The 19,235-nt window shown below is 38.2% G+C and overlaps 1 protein-coding gene across 3 annotated transcripts in view; it reads left to right on the top strand.

Annotated features, from left to right (window-relative positions):
• Positions 1 to 12,435: 12,435 nt before the first annotated feature.
• Positions 12,436 to 19,235, top strand: part of LOC102206538 (uncharacterized) — a 91,780-nt gene continuing 84,980 nt past the window's right edge. For all 3 annotated transcript variants that reach the window (XM_005727269.1, XM_005727270.1, XM_005727268.1), the window contains exon 1: positions 12,436 to 12,713. In XM_005727269.1, the coding sequence (XP_005727326.1) occupies positions 12,569 to 12,713 (145 nt within the window). In that variant the 5' untranslated portion in view covers positions 12,436 to 12,568. The remainder of the gene's footprint in view (positions 12,714 to 19,235) is intronic.

Raw genomic sequence — 19,235 nt, 5'->3', positions numbered from 1 at the left:
TGTGTGTGTGTGTGTGTGTGTGTGTGTGTGTGTGTGTGTGTGTGTGTGTGTGTGTGTGTGTGTGTGTGTGTGTTTTACACAAACTCCTGTGTAAGAAAAAACGTCTCCTATAATCATAAAATGAGGACAATCTTAAACCATGAACCTTAAGTCAATAACGTCTACAATAGCTGCATTATGAAAATACTTACGTACTGAAGTGCTGGAGAATTGATGCACAGGTTAACTCTGTTCATTCTGTTCACTTTGCTGTTTATTCTTAAAGCACTTGTAATGTCTTTTCCATTAACATGCAAGATAATGACACCTGGCTCCTTGTTAACAGAAGTGATAATAACCACAAATGTGCGCACACTATCACTGGGAGGTCTGTGAAGTCCTGCAGCCTTAAACTCAAAGTGTGTGTTTGTCTCTTGCAACCGCACATGCAAAAATTCTGAACTTTATATTTGGTGTGATGTTTTTTTGCTTGGGTTGTAGAGAAAATGATTCCACCTCTTCTGATTAAATTACTACAAGGATCACCAGCGACAGTGAAAGGCATGTAATACCAAAGAGGAAAATCTGTTCCAGTAACACAAGGTTTAATCAATATAAAAAAGCGTAACGTGAGGAAAACCAACATGTACAGTACAGCTGATAGTCTCAAAATTAAAAGGAGAAAATGTCTTTTTTTGAAGAAATTTAAAAAAAAATCTGAATTAAAGAAATTTGGGATTGAGCCTTTTGGAATTTCCTGGTTTTGCTGTATTATTATTATTGCAACACAGCCTGAGGGCAGATTGTGATCATGGACACATGGACGTAGCTTCTGGATCTGAAAAATTAAACCAGTACATAGGAGCCTAAAAACGTGTATTCCATATGAAGGCCGCAAGATGCTGCAAAAAGACTTTCAGTCCCAAGTCTAGAGAAACACAGCTTTCTGACGTCTCCTCTGTGAACACTTTCCTGCTCAGTTTATGGGCTCAGTCACCTATTTTGGTTATCCTAAATAAATAATTAAGTCTGTTTTGTTATGCTATTTTTCGATTGTGGCTCAAGAGTTGGCAGTTCGTCTTGTAATCGGAAGGTTGCTGGTTCGAGCCCCGGCTCCAACAGTCTCGGTCATTGTGTCCTTGGGCAAGACACTTCACCCGTTGCTTACTGGTGGTGGTCAGAGGGCCCGGTGGCGCCAGTGTCCGGCAGCCTCGCCTATGTCAGTGCGCCCAGGGTGGCTGTGGCTACAATGTAGCTTGCCATCACCAGTGTGTGAATGGGTGGATGACTGGATGTGCAAAGCACTTTGGGGTCCTTAGGGACGAGTAAAGCGCTATACAAATACAGGCCATTTACCATTTTCACTAATGGGAGTTATCTGGCTAATTTATTGTTGATCAAAAGTCCTAATTTCCTTCGGGATTAATAAAGTATTCTGATTCTGATTCAGAATAGCCAATAAATTTACAGTCAGACCCACCGTTCTTCATTACATCCATTTTTTGTAAAGACAGTCCTAAACTCAAGGCCTTAAGACAGGACTATAGTGGATGATGTCACATAGCTACATGCATCTTTTATACTGTCTGTGAGTGTTATATAGTTACAATAGAAAATACTACAGACAATAGAAAAAAAATCTAATTGTAATCAATATCTGGTGACCACTAAACCAAACCCAGTTCTGTAGATACATCCAGAAACAGTTTTTGGAGATACTTGACAGATAGGACACTTCATCTTTCCCAGTTTCTGTCTTTACGTATATAGTTCTGGGAATCCATCAGCTGATAGTTTCTAAAACCAATTCTTTTTTTCAGGGCTTTCAGAAGTACGAAAATCCAGTAGCTCAGCCATGATAGCCCATGCCATAAAGCTCCCAACTTACAGCCTTTGTGCTGTGGTTTGGAACTCTGATTCAGTAGAGTGGTGGCAAATTTTACGCCAATGTCCCTCAGAACTGGGCAAGCCCACTCTGTCAAACACTTCTGGCTCCTTGGATGTGTCATCACTTACAGTTGATCAAAGACTATCTAAGAGGGTAATGAGCTTTTTAGAACAGCTCACAGTTTCTCAAATGTTTGTAAGTAAAACTGTATGGCTACTGTAGGTGCTTGATTTTATACACCTGTGGCAATGTCCTGTGCTTACAATATCATACATTAATTGAAATAAAACTAATCATAATACCAATGTGGAGGAACTCGGAGGCAAAACAACTGGAAAGGTCTCATTAAAATAACAACATAGAACATAACATAAGTGTGATGTGAACTAAAAACTGGAAAAATGTTTCTCAGATATACATTTGCTATGCTGGTGAAATTGAACGTTAAGAGCTTTTGGGAGAGTATTTATCTTTACTAATGAACATGATGAACGAGTCAACACTTGGAATATCCTTTTAATGCTGTGAGCAGACTTAAGATGATTTCAATGTTTAAGCCAAAAAGTACATTCCAGGTAAAACCCTTACATGATCTTTTAACTTTGGGAAAACGTGTTGAGTTATGCGTAGGACAACTTTGACTCCTTCTAACGGCATCGGCAATGGTAAGAGTGAAACATCAGTCGAGTCCAGTCAAACTTCCTCTTTCCATTCACTCATGTTACATTTATACCCCAGGTGTTGATTTAAGTAGAATTTATCTGAGGCACTACATGCAGTAACCCCCACTGACTGGCCGATTAAACCAACTGCAAAGCATCAGACTTGGGTGGAACTGTAACTGATTGATGTTGGCTTTCAAGTTTATTTTGACTGTAATATCACTGGGACACGAAAGGAGGTGGCGGTACTAACTGTGATTAAGGATTATATGAATCACTCAGATCTCGAATTCCTCCAGAGGAGGAAAGACTTTTCCACTCCCTCCCTTCCACAGCCACTCATGGGGTACAGTACATTGAAAAGAAAAGGCCTGCAGCTCATATAGACATAAAGCTGCAATGTTGATATTAAAACATCAAACTCAGGACACAAATCTAAAGTTAGTGCAGGGCAATCTCCACACATCATATGCACAATTATTTTAACTTCTCTGCCAATTTAACTTCTATCACTGCATTAGAGAATGCTTCCAAATAACAAGACAAAACAAAAAAGTATGATAGCTAAAAATTAAATAACACATCTTATGCATAAATACATTTTTAATATCATAGTTTTTTATTACTACATTTTATATTGTTGGTGTTTTTTTGTTTTTTTTGTTTGTTTGTTTTTTTTTTACTTTTCAATTTCAACAAATGTGCAATTTTTGCAGCATGTAGAACTTCCTGATTTTGGCTTTCTGGATAATGCAGTATACTCCCCCACAGACTGAGTAGCACATGAACTATCATTGCCATCTACATATTTGCACTTTTTTTTGGCAATACAAAATCCCCTCAGTTTATCACAACAAAAGTAATTTCACTGTGCTTTATATTTTAAAGTAATCCCTCAACATTAGAGATAAAAGCTAAAAGACCTCTATGAGCAAGCGTTTGGAGACAAAGAATTAGAAAAAAGACCTTTAGTCTCTTGAGGGTGACCATCTGCCTGGATCCGTAGGGGTAAGGGAAAAGAGGAAAACACAAAGAACTGACATACAAAAAAGAGGGAAAAAACAAACTATGATAGATAATAACACAAAGTTAATATAATATGCACTAGTGGAATATACGTATGTAAAGTGCAAAAGAGAGGAGAGACGAAATATATCATTGGAGGGCCTCCAGCAGCCTGAGCCTATAGCAGCATGATCACGGATGGCTCAGGGTAATCTGATCCAGCCCTAACTAAACTCAGTAACTCACAAAGGAATTGTTTTATTTCTAATCTTAAAAGTTTCGTTTAGTAGTAGAGTAGTTATTGCTGGCCAGATTTTCATACTAAGTCACTGCCAAATATTTTGACACCTATTCCAATGATTGTAGGAATATATCAAAGTGTCTCACATGCAGGAGCCAAATTTTACATTTTGATATTCCATGTATCAGATATTCTATGACCCTATTGTAAATATTGCACCTAACCATCCTTAACTTGGAGGAGAAGCGTCACTGGTGTCATATACTGGTTTTATGTTGTAGAGCAGATACAGAATCTCCATAACACTCTGACTTTGAGTCTAAATTGTGTACTGAAGGTCAATGCTCCTTCACACCCTGCAGCCCACGACCTGTGTCTTAACACATGAAGAATCACTCCATTTACTTTTTGAGACTGGCAGTTCAGCCACTTTAAGAGAAATCAATGTACTTGAGCCCCGAGGAGCGCAACACTCCGCAGTCACTGCCTTTCTGACCTACAAATGAGTATTCTGCTACCCTCAAAGGCTCATCTCTATTTATATACATGCTTTGCTTTAGGTGTGTGGCAGCGAGTAGCAAATGTGACAAAACCACAACGAGAAACAGAATGCAATTGTTTAAGGACAGTAGTTTGTGTTTTATAGTACGCTAATGAATTTCATTTGACAAAACGTTTGATAATTCTGTTATTGTCGTGACTTCTCGCAAAAATGCAAAAACATGACATGCAAAATGGGCCGGCCTAAAGTGCCATCTTGTTATACACAGATCCACGATATCACATGAGGTAGAGCTCTGTGGTGTTGATGGCAATGAGCTTTTCTGTTCCCAGGGAATCTCTTTCATCTTTCCCAACAAATCAAACAAAAACCCTGTGCCAAGTATAAAACAGCATTATGTTGTTATGCTTACTCTGTGTGTCCCTATAAAGACTTATGAAAATATATGAAAAAAATATGAGCTGTCAGCACAATGAGTGCTCCATTTCATTGTTACTGTTCAACACAGATGTTAAAAATCCAGTACATCTGGCAGTCATCTAGAATTAATAGAACATTACATTATGTATGTAACTAGCATTTGGAGTTTTAATGGGCTTGCTCCCACTTTTACCAAATTTATATCCATGTTAAAAAGATTTTATGCCTTTAACTAAACCGGAATTACTTGAAAGACTAACTCACAGAACGCCTCTTTACTGCCTGTCTTTTTCAGTTTTTAATTTGTTGTAAAAAGGTTATTGTTTTGATGGCTGTTGCTTTCATTATTATTATTATTTCTTTTTGCATTTTGAAAAATACAAATATGAAATGTGCTTCACAAATAAAACTGCCATACTGGATAAATGTAATCATTAATTTAATTGAATTGTCGTGCTACATTCTGCTATTATGAACTTAGATGTAACTTCAGATAAACTAAAGGTGCACATAGCAGCATTTCAGACGTATTCTCCACGAAACACCTGAAGATATCACATGACTATTCATGCACACGTTTTCATGTTAAATGCATAAATGCGCAGCAGCTGCTCCTCTATAGAGAATGAGCTCAGCAACCCCTGTAACTTTTTATGTTTAATTAACCACTGATGGTGAATGCTGATGTTTCTGTTGTCTTCCTGAATCGGTGAAAAAGAAGTGACTGATTTTACTCAGTGAATATGGTTGTCTGCACCAAAGTTCCCAAAGTTATTGCCTACCACTGAGCTTTAGACTGGGTAGGCCTGGGGGTCCTAAAACGGATTAGTATGGATGTTAGATATATACATTTTAAAACATGCCTGAGGTATTTAGTGACACTCTCTTCTCTTTATGTCCTTCAACAGGAATCTGTTATACAGCCTTCCAGGAAAGACTCCTCAGTTTTCCATCTTGAAGTTCCCTCGGGAAGCTGTCCTGCCTTGCAACATCCCCAGCAAAACAATCAAACACAACTCCGCAAACAAAGAAGTACTTTTCCACAGTGCCACAAACCAGTCTCTGTCTCTCATCCTCAGGGCCATCCAGTCAGCTGAGAGGCTTGTGTGCTTTGGTTTGGACTTGTTTGAGAATTATTCAAGTGAATGAGGATTTTTACTGAAACTGACGTAACTGGCACATATTAAATTAATTAAGTTTAATTCAATGCAAATAGCAGAAGACAGCTGATCTTCTAACCAATCTTACCCATCATACTATAGTCCTGAAAAAGGTTTAAGGTCATAGGAAATCCATCTATTGAAAAAACAATGCTCAAAGACATTGGAGCTGCCATTCCATAGTATCACCAGTCTATAATGTGTAAAGTATAAAGGTGTTCACTTCCACACCTCTCCAGTAATTAGTGTCAAACGAATGACAGCGATATGCAGTTCATATTGTAGAGAGACATTTCAGAGACTTGACTGATGAATGTATTGAAACAAATTTAACACACACTAGGGCTTATACATGCATATGATGCTTAGACAGTGAGGTTCTTTAAATTGCAATAAATTCTCTTCCAGTGAACGTAATAAACAGCATTAGTACTTTCTTAGTACTTTACACCAGGTATGTAATTTGTGCCTGAAAAGTTTTCATCAGGAGCAAATCCCTGCACAAGATTACGAGCTGTAGACACATTACTAAAAGCTGTTGTAAAGCCAGTGGGCAAAAATGGTTTGGGTCAGGGTAACTTTGACAACCTTGAAATCTTGTTTATACTAGAAAAAAGTTAACTTTGCACTCACTGCGAACACAATTGCTGCGACAACAAAATTTGGGAAAGCTGCTCCCTAAAATGTTCCAAATCCGATTTTTCATTTGGCGTCAAACCAAATACTAGCTGCCCAACCAAATGGCTAGTTTGCTTAGTTAATTAAAAAGCAGCCAATATTTTTTAGCTAATCCAGAGGCCTTTTTCTGTTTTATTAAAAAATATTATAAGAATTAATAATAATTAATTGAATGTAATATAGATTTTGCCTCAGGATGCAAACAGTTTATAAATAAAGTTTTTGCTTTGGGGCAGGGGAATGCAACGTTAGCATTAGCAAAGTTAGATGCAAATTGAAATATTCTTAAAACTCAGCTCTCCGTGTGGCTTCGTGTAGCAAAAAGCCATTCTAGTATCAGCCTACCCAACAATCACCCTTTTGCTGACACTGTAAGCAGTGTCTGCTGCATTTGATGAAGCGCATCAACACAGCTCAACTTGACACAATAACACAAATAAAAGCAGCTCTTCTACAATTTCTATGTTGTAGCATAGTCAACAAAAAGGATCTTAAAGGTAGCTGTTTTAAATATGTCTTCATAGATGACTATGTGCAATGCCATTAATTTCTCTTGCTGATAAAACCAATATAGCTCCTCAGTGTCAGGTGAAAAGAAGCGGTTGTGTAATCCCTATTTTGAAGTATGAATGGTGGCTTAAAGCTGGGACTGGCTGTGTCATGCAAACGCCATATGAGAAAGACAAGTAAGAGAAATGCAAGATTAGAAGAGGGGCAATCAATAGACTAACACAGTCAACGTTAGTGTAAAAGGCATTTTTAATCAGCTGAACCAGATATTCTGTTTGGCTACTCAGAAAACCAGTCCAGTGTAGTATTGCTGACAATCTCAGTGTCTACATCAGGTAAATATATTGGAAAATAAGTGAAATATTTTAGCATACATTCATTTAGTTTAAAGCAGAATGAGCAGCAGCACACACTGTAATGGCAGCTGGATGAATGTTTACAACCATTATGCCCTGTTTGACAGTTGCTTTCTATCTCCATTTGTCATTTATCCCATTTTCTCAGTGTGTGCACAACATACTGCAAACTCCTAGTGTTCTAAGTGACAACAGTCCTCTGTCTCTTTATTCTTCACACATTCTCTCACTAATTATTATCACAGTCAAGCAATCTCTCTCATTCTGCATCAGTTTGCTCACACGACAAGACACTTCTGAGTCTAAGGCTGATGTGCTCTTTTTAACAGCCTGCACATGCATGGATGGAGAGCTGAGCAATAAATCTCTTTTTTCATTAGCGTTTTTAATTAATATCGTGAAATTGTTTGGGAAACAAGTAGAGGATTGTTGTGAGCAAGAGCAATAGTATATCCTGGTTTGTGGTTTTTTAGCTGGAACCAATCTAAAGCTGTGAATGACAGATCAACAGCTCAATAATCCTTGAAATAACAAGAATCATGAGATATAAATAATAGAAAAATAAGTGGTTTCAGGTTTTTTGTAGTTAGGCATGATGTTTGTAATAGTGGTGTCTGTGATTATAGCAATGGGAAAAAGATAACAATTTTATACGTAATATTTCTTATCTTGACTTATTTATATTAGTTTGAATGTGATAGACTTTTGTAGCATAATTAAGGGGTGGGAGGGTAATGGATGGGCTTAGAGTTTACATCTTGTAATTTCTTATTAAATTGGAGATTTGTACAGATTACACACTTATAAAATGTTCTGAGAAATAATTAAGCATCTGGAGAGATACCAACAGTGTTGACTACAATTGTTTTTCTTCCCCAGATAATCTGTCTGCTCTCTCATGTGTTTTAGTGTTTTTGCATTAATTGCAATGCACTCAAATAGTTGAATTTCAACCTTTCAAATCTCGTGCTTTTTTTTTTTTTATTATTTCCTCTCAATTTCTAGAAAATATTTGATACGCAAAATTTTTGTAAGCTAAACTGATCATTTCTACACATGTTACTATCCAGTTTGTAAATAAGCAGAAATGCAATACTGATTTGATAAGAAAAAAAAACTCTTCAGGGATCAAAAAATGTAAATGTCGAATGCTTTAAATAACGTGCCTTTTATCAGAGGAGAAAATGCTTTAATTTATTTAAATGGCATACCAAAAACTTTAATTGACTGACCATGGAATCTCATCAATAAGTTACTGATGTGGCATTAATATATCTGATTATCACGATCGTTTATTGGAGTAGCATTACACTGCATTTTGACTATATGCAAAACAAGTTTTCGTGGTGATGTAATTGTTTAAGAGTAAACACAGAAAACCCATTCCGCCTGTAGCTAGCTTAGCTATAGATTATGGACTGGCTGCTTGTGGTAAACAGACTGGACCAACAGCTGTATCTGTAACATCTGTTGAATTTTGTTAAATCCAACTTTTGAAAACTGATTGTTGTTACTAAGATTTTTATTTTTTAACTAGCTTGCTGTTTTAGCTAGTTAACAGATATGATAATACATATGTCATGTAATTAATCAGAAATTCAGTCATTACAAATTGCTAAAGGTTTTAAACTATCATGCATGCTGTGCATTACATACAAACCAGGCACATCAGTGGACTACCAATACAATAAGCATGTTATGCCTGCTCCGGTTCAGGTCTTTATTTTGAATATTTAAAAGACGTATCTTCCCTTTTTTTAAAAGAGTTTCGTTGTTGTTTGATTAGTCTTTGTCCACTTTGTAAAGTAAATGTATTGTCTGTTGTGTATTGTCCATGCGTGAGAGATACTGATCCTGTCACTGTGTCACAGACTTAACATACAGTAAGCAGACTACGTCCTAGATGGACAGAAAGTAGGTCTCACCTTAAAAGCTATTCAAACATTGTCACTGAGCTCTATGCATGACCGACACAAATATTATTGAGTGATACTACACATTATTTAATTACACTGTAAATTACCTAATTATCTACCACATACAGTTAATCCAATTTTGACAAACTAAAAGGTCAGTTTGATTCCATTTGGTCTGATGGGTTACAGTATGGTCAGTCTGCTTCACAGCATATGCTTTCATCTTTTTTAGTTTTGGTTTATACAGTAATTGCATGAGCCATGCAGAGTGTCATCATTACTTCACAATTTTGTACATGGATTATTGTTTTTGGCTATTGCTATTGTCTGTTAATATATTGTACATAAACGACCAGAGGTTCACCAACTTTTTTTTTAAATGAAAAGGTTACAGGCATGACAAGATAATAAGGGTACGAGGATAAAATATCACGTAAACATGATTATTGCAGTACAAATTGCATAATTGCACAAACACAGATTCACCCTACCTCTTAAGAGGTCTCAACCCACAGGTTTAAAAATACTTGACCTGGCTGAACTGTGAGCTGTCTACTGTGTACAGTATTTATTTGAAATTTTGGACAGTTAGGCTAAACTGATATGCAATGTGAAATATATATTTTTAATAAAATTAGACAATACTGGAAACTGCTGTATTGTGGAATTTGCACAAAATCTGAATGTTCTGTTTTCTAATTCTCAACATTTGCATTCTGCAATTATTAATCACACTGTGTTGTTATTGTTTTTCTTAATTGTATATTTAGAATGACCTGGTTTCTTATGCATGACATATTAACACTAACCCGCTTATGCGGGTTGTTGGCATGGATTTTTTGTCCTCTTCACTATGTAAAGTCTTGTTGAATTTTCAATGCAATAAAAACAGTTTTAAACTTCTGCCTTCATTTCTGCAACTGTAAACTTACATGTGCCATTATGTTTTCAACATCTGGAATAATGTTAGAGTTGTAGCTAAGTTAGTCACTTTAATTCCAAATTAGGGTGACAATAGGGATAAGGTTAGGTTATCTCTGTTCATGAAATTGTCACCTATAAAAAATACTCACACCGAAAAACTTATGAAAGTACAACTGCAATTCTGAAATACATGTAGGAATATGTGCTTGTTTAGAATATGGCTAAATGGTTCAAACACAACCAAAAATGTAGCTCTATTATTAAGAGTGATTATTAAGATGAAAGCAAACTAAATGAGGGAAAGTAATATGGTTGGATAAGGAATAAACTGAATAAATGAAAAGAAACACTTGAAGGTCAATACACTTTTTTGTCAACTATTATTTGCCTGCAAAATGAGTGTGACAATAAAGCTGTCAGTTCACCAATCAATCTGTATTCCTAGCCTGACCTATGGCCACAAGCTATAGGTAGTGAAGAGGAGAAATGAGCTTCCTGAGAGGAGCTCCAAGACATAGTGAGGAGTTTAATCATTCAGAAAGGGTTCAGAGTAGAGTTGCTATTCCTCCGCATTGCAAGAAGTCAGTTGAGTTGGTCATTATGCCTCCTTGACACCTAATATGTGTGTTTGGGGCATGTCCAACTGGCAGCAGGCCCTGGGGCAAACACAGGATATGTTAAAGAGAGATTATGTCTCTCAGCAATGCTTTGGTATACTCTCTGAAGAGCTGGAGGGTGGAGGTATTACTGGAGAGTGGGCAAAAACAGATTTTAACATTTCGGGTACCTGCTCACATCCACCCAGCTCAGTGTCACCTGTGAAACAGAGTACACTGATATGAATTCCCAACTTTACCAACACAACACTTGCTTTCAAGGTTCCCCTTGCTTCTGATAGGTTCCGGTTAGGAGAAGCTGGGTTATGGGTGTTGTTATTATTATTAATGTGCATGGATTTCTTAAGCTTTTATTGTTATATTGGTATTTGGCTTTCCACTGCCAGAGCTCTCAGAACTCAAAAGCCTGAGAGATGAAACTTCTTTACAAACTTAAATAAGTCCATGTACTTTCTTTGTTCAAGCTATTAAGGCAACGGAATCTGGATGACAGCACCTACACAGACATGCTTTCCATCCTTAGCTTTACTCCATGTTGAGCTATATGGAGTTGACCTACAGCTCATTTATTTCAGCATGATGCTCCAATGCTGTAAACAGCTTGTGCTGTAAGGGAGTTTTTAGTCTTCAAGCAGCCACAAATGTTGGGTGTGGTTGAGGTCAGACAACTTTTGGGTGAACGTCCATGACAGTCAGCAGCTCTTCTGCTTCGTGTAAGAGAGAGCTCTAATGTGTACTTGGCTGATTATCATGCTGCAGTGCACTTCTTTCTACACAAAGATGAAAAGGTGTAGCGTGTTCCTGTCAAGAGCATGCTAAAGCAACAGGAGTTGTTACAACACCAGGAAGAAATGCTGGCCAATCAACAGCTCACAAACAATAACACACAGCACATTCTGATGTCAAAAAATTTGATAAAGATGCCCACCTTACAAGACAAAACCTCTGTTTTCCTTTTCTGCAAATCTTCACCCTAACAGGGCTTTTCTGAAGGCTCAGTTTGTCCATCTCCATATAGACAAAAGGCCAAAATGCATAGAAAAAGCTACGTTATGTCCCAAGATACACATGTAAGTGTGGACGTAGCCTAAGCCAGATGCCCAAACGATCTCATCTGGTTCCTTTTGATGTGGAGGAGCAGCATTACTGAATGAACAAAATTATCGAGCTCCTCATCCCATCTAAATGCACAAACTACCCTTTTGTTTCTCCCATAAATCTCTGCTTCAAATAGAAATCAGTACATGGACATCAATGTTTTTTTAGCCACTGTACATACACAATATTTATTACCAATTTGTCTTTATCAATATCATGTTAAATGCCAGCACTCTTTCAAGTAATTTTGTCACATCTACTGAATCATCCCACATCATGCCTCAGCAGTATTTTCTGAAATATTGTATAAAATATTGTATAAAAGCGCTGCTTCTGTCTGTGTGCTCCCGTCTCCTCTTTTATCACATTAAATCTGTCTTTTGCAGGCTGCTTCCTCTTTAAATGCTCATTATATTATTCACCATACCTGTTTTGAGCTAGCTTTGACTCAAACGTCCTTTGGGTGGATCATGCTCCAAACAGAAAGAAAGACCATCGAGCGCGCGCAGCATCCCGACGACAACGCGTGTTCGCGCGCTGCGAGAGAAGGGAGGGAGAGGAGGAGAGAGAGTGAGAGAGGAGATTGGGGGGGACAGAGATAGGGTAGTAAAAATGATGGCGACCGATTCAGTGGAGATAAGAAACCAAACGAGCCCCTGTCCCATCCCTGACAACAGTCTCAGCACTCTGTCCATCAAAATAACGCGGAAAAACCAGGACAGACACTGGAAGTTGCGGTTTATTTATCTGCAGTGCTGTGAGTACCGACACACACCACGACGTTTAGAGTCAAACACCGAACACAGGCTACACAAGTCCGCTCAGAAAATCATGGAAAATGTGCCGCATCCCTGTTTTAGGCGACGTTTGGTTTGTCGCAGCCGAATAAATTTATCATATAAACACATTTGAAGAGCCGAGCCTCCATTCATGTTACAGAGGGGGTGGAGGAGGCGGATAAACGCCCCGAAGGACAGGCACGGGGAGGACGCTGTTTCCACTAGAAAAATTAAAAAATAATTCCTGTTCATAACGCAGTAAACATACATACCTAGCTTTGCAAAACCTTGTGTTTTACAACGCTTTACATTTCACTTCGGCATGCGTTTAACAAAGGAAATATATGTTTATATATATATTTACTTACTACTTCAAATTAAATTTGAAGTAGTAAGTAGCAAGTTATGTGAGAGAAGTTTCATGGAAATATATGCTATAGAGTCATATTTCTACGCAAGAAAAATGAAGCCACACTCCACACTACAGTGTCTGACAGGATATTTAATATTTCCAACCAGTAAAATTTTGCACTGCAGTGAAAGTTTAGTGTTGGTCTACAGGCTGTCACCACTTCCTATCAGTGAAGCAGCAGTGTTGAGTATGTGGGTTGTGACCATTACAAATTGGCCAAATCTTCTCTGCCAATTCCAAGCACTTTATTCTGCTGTGGACTCATGTTTGGTGTCCTTTATTCAATTAGATGATGAAAGTCTCCAGAAACAACATATACTGACAATTTAACCCATCATTCATTAAACAAACAGGGGCCTCAGTAGTATGTGGAAGAACCATATACAGCCATAGCAGCTTGCCACCTCCTCCTTGTGGTGGCCACCTGCTTGGGCCCACACTGCTGTGGGATGGCGTCTCATTAGTCACCCAGCATTTGTCTCAAGTCAGCCAATGTGGTTGATTTGGTCACCCTGGCATGAACAGCATGCCTAGACTGTGGAGATATGGGATTGCCACAGGTTGGAGAATATTATCTCAATATTTCTCTGCATTGAGATCGCCTCCAATGTTGACAAGCTTGTTTTTCCAGTGACCATCAGACTGTAACCACCAAAGCTATTACCCTGTAAATTCAGCAGTCAGTGTTGCCCAGATTAACAAGGTCCACTTCAGGAAGGAATCAGGACACAGTGCTGAGAAGTGGGCTAGTACAACAAGAAGGCATACGTGTCTGGCAGCACATATGAACCAGCTGCTAATGGATGAGATGCAACCAGAATCTGTTAACCAAATGCCAGACAGTCCTGATCCCCAAGGATCCCTAGAATGGATTAGTCGCATCCACCTCGTGGTCAATAACCCGCTTCAGCACCACACCTGTCAGATATCATAGGAGCTAAGATTAACAGGCACATGGCTCATAACATGAGCAGGGCACAGAAAGGAATTGGCAGAAACACCAGCTCCTGGTAGATAGAATGCTCGTGTCAAGACTTTAAGAGGAGACTGACCAACCTGTGCGCTCCCTGGATTGAGCAAAAGAAAGCTATGACTCAGTGTCTCACACATGAAGGCCTAGAATTATACAAGATTAACAGGATCCTAAGAGCCTTCATCAGGAACAAGATGCTACCAGGCAGGGCATATATGGAACACCATAACAAAGTAGCTGGCATAGTCTACAGCACGGGTCCCCAATCCCAGTCCACTAGGGCCGGTGTCCTTGCACATTTTAGATGTGTCCTTGATCCATCACAGCTGATTTAAATGGATAAATTACCGTCTCAACATGTCTTGAAGTTCTCCAGAGGCCTGGTAATGAACTAATCATGTGATTCAGGTGTGTTGACCCAGGGTGAGATCTAAAACCTGCAGGGACACCGGCCCTCGTGGACTGGGATTGGGGACCCCTGGTCTACAGGAACATCTGTGCGAGTATGGCATGGAGGTCCCGAGGTCAAAATGGGATCTGCCGCCTAGGGTGGTTGCGAATGACCAAACTAAGATCGTGTGGGACGGCTGGACAAACTGGTGATGGCAAACCAACCGAACATAGTAGTGGACAAGCAGAGGAAGACAGCCATACTGATAGATTTACTGAGTTGTAGCAACATTGGGAAGAAGGAACATAAGAAGCGCCAGAAATGTAGAGCACAGGTCTAGGAACAGCAAAGATACTGTGTAGAACCCTCAAGCTCCCAGCACCCTGGGGGAGGATAAAGACCACCCGCAGGGCAAGTGGAGAATTTTAAAACCCCCCTTTCACCCAGTCTCTACTAGATGATGTGAAGATAGATAGATAGATATAACTACATTGAATTGAAACAACAAAAATATATGTAATAAACATTACAGGGGAAAAATACATATTTTTGTGTATCCAGGGTAAAATTGCCTACTTCTTCCTGAATTAAGATGACAGAGGCAGACATCTCAGATTTAGTGGTTACATTTGAATTTCAGTTGTATTTGATAATTAAGTTGCTGGTGGTGTACTTATATGCTTATATAAATCCTATTGATACTATGGCAGGTATTATCATTTTGGCAAAACAGGGATTACATTTGAAGGCAAAACTGTGTTTATGAAATTCACAAATTTAAACACAAATGGATAATGTTTTGAGCAAATTTTGCATTTATGTGACCATTTCAAATTGACTGAATCAAAACTCAATATAGGGTATTGTGTGATGTTAGTGAGGGTTCCTTTGCCTTTGTCAGGCTACACAAACTCCATCATTTCCACTCTGTATGTGTTTTTTTTTTTCTTCCTATCCTATATTGGGCAAGATTTTTCTCTTTTATTTGACAGAGACTCACACCAAAAGTCTGAGAGCTGGTATCCCTGTTGATATTTGATCTTACCCGTACAAATAATTGATGCTGTTTTAAAATTCTTCTACTGAAAGTGGAAAGTTTCTCCCAAAATCAAAATTAGATTTTCTGACATCATGACTGGAAGCCAGTTTGAGTCCAGAAAGCATCATAGACCAGGGAGCTTTGGGAACCCGATGCCTCCCATATGGAAAAGAAATAGTAAAAACTTATATGATTTACTCATGAAAGTGGCCACTTTCTCATTACTTTCATATATTGTTTTAGTAAGTATCCAAAACATACAAGTTTCATTATATAATTTTTCAAGGGATCTTATATCTGTTTTCACTCTTGTATGCTTTTCATACAAGTTTCACACAAGACAGATACAAACTTTATAAGATTTATATATATCTTTTCCATAATGGCTCCTTTGCAAAAAATATCAAAAATTGACTTTATGTGATGTATGAGACAGCTTGTCGACACCCTAAACATCTGCAATGATATTTTTGAACATATTCATACATTCTGTTTTTTTTTTTTTGTTTTTTTAAACAAGGTGTAAATGTCATTTTTGAATTTCTTATTATGTTATTATTAAATTGCATTGAAAACCTCATCACACACAAATTATCATTCGAAGCAGGTCTTTCATATATCTTCAAATATTGTCTTGAGGGAATCTTTAAGGTTAGGTTAAGTCCTAAGTCATCAACGTTCAGAGGTTAGGTTCATGTCCACATCGCGAGACATGTCACGTATTATAGCTTATTAAAGCCTCCCACCGCTGTACTTTTCTCTAAGCTTTCTCTTTTTGCCAGTGTCACTGTGGCAAAGTTTTTTCCATGCACTTTCTATATAAAGAAAGTTGTCTGTTTGTATTTTGTGAGTAAGAAGTGTCAAACTGTTTGCATGAATAAAGACAGGGGTCAATCAAAAATGAAGCATCCAAATCAAAGTGCTATTTATGAATATTAGGGTCACTTTGTCCAAGTTCCATGTTCCTTTCCTGCGGTTACAGTCTATATCTGTCTAAAATGAGTTATTGAGTTGTTATATTACATGCCTGCCCAGCTGTGAGAACGCAGACAATATGAAAGATTTTCATGACATGTCTGATTACCGTCACCATATGTGCCTCACTCATCTTTGGACGGCATTGAAAGAGTACAGAAGAGGACTGATAAGAGAATCGTAAAAAACGACCAGGCTGATTGAAAATGACAGCCTATTTCTAGTGATGATGGGAGGTCCTTAGAGTCCAAGTGATGGATCTGAATTCAACAGAAAAATGACCTGCCTCGTCAATACAACCATCAGCTTGTGGTTGGTGAGGCTGGTTGATGGTGTTTATTGTAATTACCCAAAAAGGTTTCATAGCTTTCTGACTACTCTCTGGTAATATGTAGCACAAATGTAAAAGCTTTTATGTGATGGTAAGGCTTCAGGTGTTGTTTTCAAAGTATAGTTTGAGCTACTAAAACTAAACTGGGTTAGGGTTACTGTTGGGTCCATAAATATTTGGACAGCGGCACAGTTTTTTAAATTATGCCTTCGTACACCTTGTATGTGAAACTGTCTGATGAGTTCTGCATTTGGCTGAATCTGAGCAGAGAGTATGGCCTTGTTCACATCACAATTAGTCTTGCTTTCTATATCAGCAGTCACATTATCAATAAACACTAGTGATCTTGTTCCACTGGATCCACTGGCAGCCATGCATAGCCATGTCCATCTCCACCTTCAGATAATGTGGTGTGTTTTTGATCAAGAGCTGTTCTTCCCCTTCTCAATGCGTTTCTCCTCCCATCACTCTTAACTTTGGTTGCAGCTATTCAAAGAATTTCTTTAGATGACTGTTCGGTTCTTGAGTGTAATCACAGTGCTGTAAAACCTCTGTGGTTATATTCATGAGAACACGTCTTGATTGTAGACTTTGGCATTGACACGTTTACCTCCTTGAGAGTGCTCTTGACTTTGCTAGATGCTGTGAAGGTTTATTTATTTGTTTGTTATTTTTTTAACCAAAGAATAAAATATGCCATCATCAACTTCAATTTTCTTCCTTGGTCTTTCAGGCCTTTTGGTGTTGCTAAGTTGGCCATTGGATTTCTTTTTTTAAGAGTGTCTGTATTGTTGATGTGGCAACAAGTAATCAAATCCAGATCTTTTATGTGCTCAATGTATTCCAGAGGTGAAGGCCTCACCTGAGTCAATTGTCCAGTTGCTTTTGAGTCTTTGAAAACGGAGAATTATGTATACAAATGGCTGTGATTTAGAAAAAGTGAATGCAACACTTTTGTTAAACCCTGTGAGTTAAAGCTGAGATGGTGCATTTCAATCACATGTTTATTGTTTGATTTAAAATCAACTGGTTGTGTACAGAGTCAAAAAAAAGTAATTCAAATACTAAAAGTAGTTCACATAATTATAAAAATTCAGATGTCGACATAGTGGCCTGTAGCTTTTTTCTCTCTCTTTTAAATACAGTGTTTGATATATATATACAGTTTTATATAAGGTGGGTGTGGCCATATGCTAAATAAATCCTGCTACTGTGTGGTGTATGGAGTGCACTGGTTCTACTGACACTGTTCCACTGTTTGAGTTCTTTCCACAGTCCCAGTATTGGTCAGACCTTAGTTTGGACTAACCGTTATGCAGTGAAGAATGAATCTGAGACAGTCTCATTCCCTCATGGTGGTGATGTGTGACAAATCGTATGGCTGAGTGATTTTCTCTGTAGCCAGGTTTGAACACCCCCCTGCTCTAGTAAACGTAGAATTACCCGCCCACCAAAATACATACTATGTGGTCCCAAAACAAAACTATTTTTGTGACTAGTGAAAAAGAAGTACCTAGGAGTTCCCCCCCCAACACACACACACACACACTTTAAGCATGATGAGACAAAATGTAGACTATACCCGCAGGAGAGCTTGGTTGACTACAGTGAGTAGTGACTAAAAGTGGATCAGATGGAGCTTGCACTGCATAAAGGCATAACATTTCATGGTCCTTTACTGTTATTTTCCCTGGTCCTCCCTCCTTATTTGGCCAGCAGAGTTACCCTCTTTCTGTTCTCTCTTCTCATGTGATGTTGCGGCTTCTTGTGTGCACATTTATTTCAAAGAGTGCAAAGTTGTCCTCACCTAAAAACGTCCTTATCCATGTTGCAGATTGTGCAGAGATACCAACATGAAAGTGCAGCAGTATTAATTGCTAATTAATACCAATTGATACTAATATTATTCCCAATAAGCAAAAACTGCGCTTCCCAAACATAAAGATTGCAAACTCCATAACACTGACCAGGACCATTCATTTGAGTTAGTGGTACATTATAATTATGGAAGATGCTAACAGCTTCATTTTGCTGTTTAACATTTTAGTGTACGTTGATATCTGTGATATCTGCTGCTTGATGGAGGCAGTGTGAAGGATCGTTTGGGGTTATTCACTGTAATCCTGAATTTAAATCTCAGAGTGATAGCGGTTACATAGAACGAGTTGTTTATGTGAGCCCGAGTGAGCTCGGAGATGATGTGTGCAGCTCTGAAAAATGTAGTTCCTTCCACAGCTGTGATTACACTGAAAAGGCCGATTGCACAGTGGAGTTACAGTGAAAGCTCTGCTGAGATATCAGGAAGGGTGCTTCAGTTATTTGAATTTGTGCTGCCTGGTTTATTTCTTTGTCTTTTATGCTAGACCATACACTCAATGC

The sequence above is a fragment of the Pundamilia nyererei genome, unplaced genomic scaffold (assembly GCF_000239375.1).
Source record: "Pundamilia nyererei isolate P.nyererei 1_Seehausen unplaced genomic scaffold, PunNye1.0 scaffold00023, whole genome shotgun sequence".
Taxonomy (NCBI): Eukaryota; Metazoa; Chordata; class Actinopteri; order Cichliformes; family Cichlidae; genus Pundamilia; species Pundamilia nyererei.
The sequence above is the reverse complement of the archived record's forward strand: the minus strand, read 5'-3'. Positions and strand labels throughout refer to the sequence as shown.